This window comes from Vicia villosa, unplaced genomic scaffold (assembly GCF_029867415.1).
Source record: "Vicia villosa cultivar HV-30 ecotype Madison, WI unplaced genomic scaffold, Vvil1.0 ctg.001981F_1_1, whole genome shotgun sequence".
Lineage (NCBI taxonomy): Eukaryota > Viridiplantae > Streptophyta > Magnoliopsida > Fabales > Fabaceae > Vicia > Vicia villosa.
The window spans coordinates 147,402-156,097 of NW_026705799.1; the positions used below are offsets into that span (position 1 = coordinate 147,402).

At 37.8% G+C, this 8,696-nt stretch overlaps 1 protein-coding gene across 1 annotated transcript; it reads right to left on the reverse strand.

Annotated features, from left to right (window-relative positions):
* Nucleotides 1-516: 516 nt before the first annotated feature.
* LOC131637374 (uncharacterized) lies at nucleotides 517-1,584 on the reverse strand. Its single transcript, XM_058907970.1, has one exon. It carries the CDS (start codon nucleotides 1,582-1,584, stop codon nucleotides 517-519), a length of 1,068 nt encoding a protein of 355 aa, XP_058763953.1.
* Between the last annotated feature and the right edge of the window lie 7,112 nt (nucleotides 1,585-8,696).

Sequence of the window (8,696 nt, forward strand, 5' to 3'; positions counted from 1 at the left end):
TATTTTTTCCTTTCTTTGGCCTAGTACCGCACCTATGGCATAATCGCTAACATCGCACATAAGTTCAAAATGTTTTTTCCAATCAGGTGCTACGATCACAGGTGCGGTTACAAGCCTTTCTTTTAATTCATTAAAAGCTTGGATACATGATTCATTGAAAGTAAAATGCGTACCTTTGTTGAGTAAATTACTCAATGGTTTGGCAATTTTTGAGAAATCCTTTACGAATCTTCAATAGAATCCTACATGCCCCAAAAAGCTTCTTACTCCTTTTATGTTCACCAGTGGTGGGAGTTTTGAGATTACCTCTACCTTGGATTTGTCTACCTCAAGCCCTCTTGCAGAAACTTTATGTCCTAATACAATACTTTCGGTTACCATGAAATGGAATTTCTCCCAATTCAGAATTAGGTTGGTTTCAATACATATTCCTAGAGCTTCATCTAGATTAGCCAGACAGATATCAAAGGATTTTCCAAAAACCGAAAAATCATCCATGAATACTACAATACTTTTTTAGATGAGGTCGGAGAAAATTGCTTGGATGCATCGTTGAAAGGTAGTCGGGGCATTACATAATCCAAAAGGCATTCTTCTGTATGCAAAAATTCCAAAAGGGCATGTGAAAGCCGTCTTCTCATGGTCTTTTGGGTTGACCACAATCTGATTGTATCCAGAGTATCCATCTAGGAAACAGTAATAGTATTGTCCGGATAGTCGTTCAAGCATTTGATCCATGAAAGGTAGAGGGAAGTGATCTTTCCCCATTGCTTTATTAAGTCTTCGATAACCGATGCACATTCTCCATCCGGTGATAGTTCTTGTTGGTATTAGTTCATTCTTCTCATTACTGACGATTGTCATCCCCCCTTTCTCCGGCACTACCTGTACTGGACTCACCCATGCGCTGTTTGAAATTGGGTAAATCATTCCTGCTTCCAAGAGTTTGACCACCTCTTTTCTTACCACTTCTTTCATAGTTGGATTTAATCTTCTTTGCGGTTGAGCTACTGGTTTAAATTCTTCTTCCAACATAATCTTGTGCATACAATATGCTAGACTTATACCTTTTAAATCGGCTAATACCCATCCAATTGCAGCTTTGTTCTTTTGTAGAACTTGAAGTAGTTTTTCTTCTTCCTGTGGATTCAACTTTGAACTAATAACTACTGGTTTCTTTCCCTCCGTATCTAAAAAAACATATTGCAGATGAGTTGGGAGTAGCTTTAGTTCCATCTTGGTTTCCTTGACCTCTTTCGGTTGGTCTAATATTTCCACTTTCCCATCCCTGTCATTCATGCTTCCTCCCTTTTCTAGTTCCTTCACAAATCCTTCGATTTCCCGTTCTTCCTCTTGAGTCAGCACATTAAACGAATCAACAAGGGATCTTTCCAACGGATTAGAGAGATGTATCTCACTAGCCACCTCTATTGCTGTCTCTTCGGTGACATCTAGCCGGAAGCAATCGCTTTTATCCTTTGGTTGTTTCATGGCCTCGAAAAGATTAAAGCATACCTCTTCGTCTTGGACTCTTAGTTTCATGATACCATCATCAATACCTATCATCATTCGGGCTGTTTTCATGAATGGTCTTCCAAGAATGATAGGTGATTCTTTGTCTTCTTCCAAGTCAATCACAACAAAGTCTACCGGGAATAAGAATTTGTCTACCTTTACTAACATGTCTTGTGCGACTCCATAAGGAAGAGTGGTGGATTTATCTGCTAGCTGCAAGGTCATTCTGGTGGACTTCATCTTAATATTTCCCAATCTCTTCACTATTGATAGAGGAATTAAATTGATGCTTGACCCTAGATCTATTAATCCAATACCAATGTGTTGGTTACCAATTGTGACTGGTAGCGTGACTCGCCCTTGATCTCTTGCTTTTTGGGGAAGACGAGAGACTATAACACTACACTGAGCATCAAGTACAACTACTTCTTCTTCTTCTGGTCTCTTTTTCTTTGTCAAGATATCCTTCATAAATTTTGCATACTTTGGCATTTGATCAATGACTTTGGAGAATGGAATGTTTATCTGTAATTGCTTAAAGATTTCCATAAACCTTGCATACTGCCTAGCATGATCCTTCTTTGATGGTGCATGTGGATATGGGAGATGTTGACTGGGAATTGCACCGCTGTCTGTTTTGTTATTGGCGCGCCGCGACTATGTATTCTCGCGCCGCGAATCTTTATTTTTTTCAGCTTCTTTATTCATGTCACTCACTATGACTTCATTTTCCTCATCTTCCGCAGCCCAATTATTATCCTCTTTCTCAGTATCATTAATTTCAACTTCTTTCTCACCGCCTTTCTGACCAGTTCTAGTCACCACTGCTTTACAATGCTCTTTAGGATTCTCTTGAGTGTTGGCGGAGAATGTTGTATTTGACTGAGTAGCTGCAATTTGTTTAGCCAGTTGCCCTACTTGAGTTTCCATATTTTTAATTGCAGCTTCTTGGTTCTTCTGATTTGTCATTGATATTTGCATGAACTGATTCATGGTCTCTTCCAACTTAGATTGTCCTCCTTGTTGTTGCGGTGGTGGTTGAGTGTAAGGTTGAAAATTTTGTTGCTGATACCCTTGATTGTTGGGTCTTTGTTGATACCCTTGGTTGTTATTCCTCGGAGGATAATTCTGTTGATATGGCGGAGGGTTTGAATATTGATTTTGCCTTGGTCCTTGGTTGTTATTCATATAGTTCACTTCTTCTGCCAAGACTGGTGGGCAAAATCCAGTTTGATGATCTCCCTTGCACAATTCACACTTAGCAACCTGATAAGAATTTGAAACTCCATTCAGCTCTTTGATTTGTTGTGGAAGTTTGGACAATTGTTGTGTCAAAAGCTCCACTTGTGAAGTTAGCAATTTGTTCTGAGCAAGTAGAGCATCATTATTTGTTAGCTCCAACAACCCCGGCTTCTTATCTCTGACAGTACGATCATGATTACTTTCTCAGTCATTCAAAGCCATTCTCTCAAACATCTCTATTGCTTCAGTAGTTGTCTTGGACATTAATGAGCCACCAGCTGTGGCATCTAGTAGAGTCTTATTACTAGGTGTAAGACTGTTGCGGAACATGTGAATTTGATCGACTTCCGCAAATCCGTGCCCCTTACACATTCTCAGCATGGCTTTAAATCTTTCCCAAGCTTCATTCAATGATTCATTACAACCTTGAGAAAATACCGCAATTGTTGTCTTAGCATCAAAGAATCGGTTTTGAGAGTAAAACCGTTCCAAAAACTTTTCTTCTAGAGTATTCCAATCGTTCATAACAGTTTCAGGTTGATCGAGATACCAATCCCTAGCCTTTGATAACAAAGAATGTGGGAACAACCTTTTGAATAAAGTCTCTTCCTCTGCTTGGGCTACACCTGTAGTACCGGCTAGCTCGTAAAACCGAGTCAGATGAGTGTACGGATCTTCATGGTCCAATCCGGCGAAAGGACTTGCACAGATGAGCTGTAGAATACCGGTCTTCAATTCAGATGTCCGCCCATTGGCGGCAGTTCTTGCAAATTGAGGGTTGAGACGCAGACTATTTGCACATGGAGCTGTGGCGGCCATGTTAACAACAGTTGGTTGTATGATGGCTTCTTGCTCTTCTTCAAACAGTTCGTGGAAATAGAATCCTTCGGACGACTCGTCAATTGTCTCTAGAGGTTGTGACGAAGTCCCAGTTGCGTTGTCTCTTGCCTTTGCTATGCTTGCTCTTTTTCGTGTTTTGCTATTCAATCTCCTAGCGGTCCTTTCGATCTCAGGATCAAAAAGAAGTTGATCGCTGGAAACGTTGCTGCGCATACACTAAATTTGCAAAACTAACAAACACGTGAAACAACCAGATTAATGGAAATAACTCACAATAAAAACTATTGCAATGCGTGCAATATTGACACAATCCCGGGAAACGGCGCAAATTTGTTGAAATTATTTTGGGTAAATATTTTCTAATATATCGTATCCACAGAAACTGAGTAATATTACTGTCGTTCTATAAATAATTTATAATGAGTTATGAAAAGTAGTGATTTTGATTGTTTGTTCTCAAATTGCATATAACAGATTACTAATTGACTGATAAAAAGCTTAAAGATTGAATAACAATGGTGAATGAATATGTTGAGTTTTAGGGTTCATCAACCTATTCTTATACAATAATCAATTAATCCACATGTGAACATTATCTAGGTTATTATCTTCATTCATCCTCAAAACTGATATTATGTCTAATGATCAATCTAGAACCACCTCTACCGGTATGATATTCGATCTCTCAGAATAACTATAAAGATAAAGGGAATGAATAACGATGATTTATGAAAACTTCTTCAAAACCTCATCTCTGAGTATTAATTATCAAGTAAATGTAAAAACCTAGGGCGAAAGTATAAACCCTATCTCTCGATTGATAGTTTAACAATGATATAAAATAAAGGCAAGGTTTTTCATTGATAATAAAACTTAAACAATTGTTCACAGGAATTAATCAAAGTAATTGTATCTTCATAGGTTAACTACTACCTTAAACTCAACACAAAGGGATTTAGCTCTCCATAGCCATGAAGAACACACAAGATTTCATGGAAGGATTCATCTTCATCAAGGGAATCTCTTCAATTGATGTTGAATTCTCCGTCGGAAGTGATCTTCTGCTCTGGAATAGGATTGCTCTATGAATTTCGCTAACCAAAGGATTTCTTCTTATGAGGATTAGGGCTTCTATTTATAGCCCTTTTTCTTTATAACGCAATCACCGCGGTGCGAAACGGGTTGGCGCGGCGCGAACCCAAGTCAGAAGGTTCTCGCGCGTCTCGCCTATGATTGGCGCGGCTCGCCACTTGGTTTATCCCACTTCTTTGTGATTCCTCTTCTTCTAAGCTTCTACGCCTACGTGTTCCTTCGTCTTTGCTTCTTAACTTCAACATCTGCACAAATAACACCCAAAGTGACGCAAGTTGTTCTACAATTAGCATCGAACCTCGAAAGTTCAATTCTAACTCTAAAATCCTTAAAAAGCACAAAATATGTTCACTTTTAGCTTAAAAGGTAGTTAATTTTACAAATGAAAATACTACTAATTCACTCGTAACACCAATCTGAAAATATTAACAGTAAGAGTGAGTCTCGTTCACAATTAACAAATGTTATAGATTCATAAACAATAACAAATCATAGTCACATTATTCACCCAATTGTATCATATACAATTATTCAAACAAGTTTCATCACCATAACAACCAACACATCATCAATATTCATAACACTGGAAAACATCCAATCATGTTATAAAAATCATGCATATGAATGCAACTGACACTATGCATGTGGTACTGATCGGAAAAATAGCAAGTGTACTATTTTGCCTCTGTAGTAATAATAGGGAAATTCCCCAAATGTCGATCTCAAGGACTGCACGTTAATATTGAGTTTAAATAATGGTTCAATTAAACAAAAACTATATTTGGAGTTTTGTTTGCAAATTGTGACTAAAAATAATTAGAATAAGCAGAAAAGTAACTTGGCTTTTTGACAAATATGAGTATTATGCTAGGGTAAAGTGTGTGATTGTTCCTGTAATAACCTTGGATTTAGATCTCTTCAACAAGTTCATAACCTTTAATTTCAGACTTTAGATTATTTTCCCCTAAGTCCTTAGTGGGAAAACCTTTGAACATTCATCCTAAATCCTAAGTCCTTAGAGAATTATGATGAAATCAAGCCTTTAAGTTATCAAGAGTTAACCGGTAACTATAGGGTATCCCTAGTCCTAGGTGATATCTACTATAGTCTAATCGTACAAAAACCTTAACAACCGCTGTCCAGCTGGTTGTTAACAGTAAATCAATCTTGTTGGTCCGACAAAGAAAGCATAAAAACCTTGTACAATTAAATTAAATAAGAAAACAAATCTATTGATGAACTCAGGAAATCAAAATCATTACAGAATCAAATCAGGGACACCCCCTAGCATTAGGGTTTAGTTACTCATATTGTTCAAAGAAAACAAAATATAAAATAGAGACATTACAAGAATTGAGATGAAAGTTGATCTTCAATCGCTTCCGTTCATGAAAACCTTCTTCTCTCCCAAACCCTTGTTTTTCCAATCTTCAATCGTGTCTTCTCCTCGCCAAAAAGTCCTCGAATTCATCGTTAAAACTCTTCTAAATAGTGCTAACTCACTTACATTGGTTGGAAGTACCCAAAATGCCCCTTGGGTCAACACTTAATAAAAAATCACAAAAATCAGCAAAATCAGCGTTTTAGCCAACACTGGCCGTGTCAGGCAACACGGGTGGCCGTGTTGGCCTCCTGAACTTAATTTTTCAAAATCACACCTAGCACTGCTGACACGGGTGGCCGTGTTAAGTAACACGGGCCGTGTTGGTCCTTAACTTCAGAATTTGGATTTGCGTTCTTCTTGAAAGTTGTAGCCCTTTTCGTTAGCGAAATTTTGCTACAGGAACCGCGTCATTCCGAGTTACGACGCTCTAGTTATGATCAAAATACTACACGCCTGTCACTATGAGAAACATGCTGAAAATTTCTATATCTCACACTTGCTAACACGAGCCGTGTCAGCCCCGTGAATTTCATCTCTTTTGCATTTTCTTGGCCACGCTTCATCCTAACACTGTCAGTTTCAGGTGACACAGGTGGTCGTGTCAGACCTAATGTAGCTTGATTTTTCACTTCCTTCGAAATTCCCCATTTTGTACTTTTTCGCATTGATTTGTCTCGATTTATTCCTTGGAGCCTGCAAATAGTAAAATACACAACCAAAGCATAAAATGTAGAAGAATGAAGTAAAACACTTGACAATATAAAGTAAAGGCGACTAAAATCAACGGTAAATAAACGTGTAAAAACCACTGATCAAACTCCCCCAAACTTAACCTGTTGCTTGACCTCAAGCGACAATTACAAGAGAAAATGACCTTCCAGACACACCGGTGTTCATACGTGAGATATCCGTTTGTATTGATCAAGAAACAGTTGGTCTGGTATTCACATGACGCGACGAGGTTCTGCTACAACATTAAACCTTAAGCTCCCCTTTCGGATACCTCTCTAACTATGCTTTGCACTTAAGTCTCTTTCCGATTTTCCTCCTCTTTCATTCGGACAATCACATTAAGGCACTGCATTACTTATAATGATCATCACATGCATGTGACGAATCAAGGTTTTTTATTTTCTTTTTCAGGCACCAAATGAGCAATATTTGCTACTTTTAATTACCGATGAAATTTTCAAACTTTGCAGTTATATATTGTCCTTTTTGGACGACGTTTGGGGATCAACCTCCTTTGGGCTGAATAACCGGGTGAGGGTTACGCAACTTAGCGAGTCGGTTGCCTTTTACCGCCTTTTCATCATCTGGTGCCAACTTTATCAATTTTGTTCTCAACCAGTCATCATGCATGTGAATCTGAATTATGCTAGACTGTATCAATAAACTACTCAAGGAGTACTTCTCAGGAGACAAATACTATGGTGCAAATCTACATGTTAGACTCGTATTTCTTTTAGGGAACCAAGGGTGTTTAAACAAACCTCTTCTTGTCACATTATTCCGAACTTCCTGTCCTCAAACAATCCTCCCTTCATCTCTATATACTATTCCCGACCGCTCTTTAAGATCAAAACTCTTCAACAAAAATTAAAATTTCAGTCAAAATTTGGGAAGAACTCAATGTTTGGTTTTACACATCATAACAAAAACATAAAAAAAAAATGCAAGAGTAAATCCTCCCCCAAACTTGAACTAAACATTGGCCCCAATGTTTCAGAACAAGCCCGAGAGGGGTGACTCATAGAGGGTAGTGCAACTCTAACTGCAGCTTCCTAGCATTCACCAGAAAGTCCCCCTTTTATTTCCTGAAACAAAAAACAAGCAAACACAAAACGAAAAATAAGTTGTTAAAAGCATGGGTTGCCTCCCACGAAGCGCTTCGTTTAACGTCGCATGACTCGACGATCCATTCCCCTTGTTAGGGTGGCATATATGACACAAAGAACACATCATCTTTTTTCTATCTTTTGTTTGGTAGCAATCCCATGAACTTAAAGTATTGATGATTTTGCTGCCAAATCCATTTTAGCTTGATTTTATTGAACAAGGCATAAATGTCTTCCAGTACTTTGTCAATTTCTTGTCTTTCATCTGCCTTGTTGTAAAAATAGTTTTTGGGGATACTCTCTTGTTGAAGATTTTCTTGTTGGGTGACCACATCTTCACAAATTATTAAATTTATAGTTTTATCCAAAACTCGATCATCTTCAAGTTTCCTTATTTCCTCATCCCCATATTTCTTTTTTACCTCAAATTCTTCTATTCTTACTGCATCCTCTTCATCTGATATTATGCATTTTTCTTCTGGTTCCACATATTCTTCTTCCAACTCTAACTTTCTCCAAATAAACCTATCTGGATAAAAGTTAGCTTCCTTACATTCATTCATAAGGATTCTTACCTCTCTCTTATATGCTTTAAAAATTTTAGTCGCCTCTTCCAAGGTGACTCCTGAATCAGGCGACCAACATGCAGGAGATACAGGTGGCAATGTATCAAAACAATACATAGCTACAAAACTCAGACAATTTGTTAGTAGCAAAGTATAGAAGAATTCATGAAGAAAAAATAATCAGTCTTTTTTTCTTTTTTTATAATAAAATCAAATTCA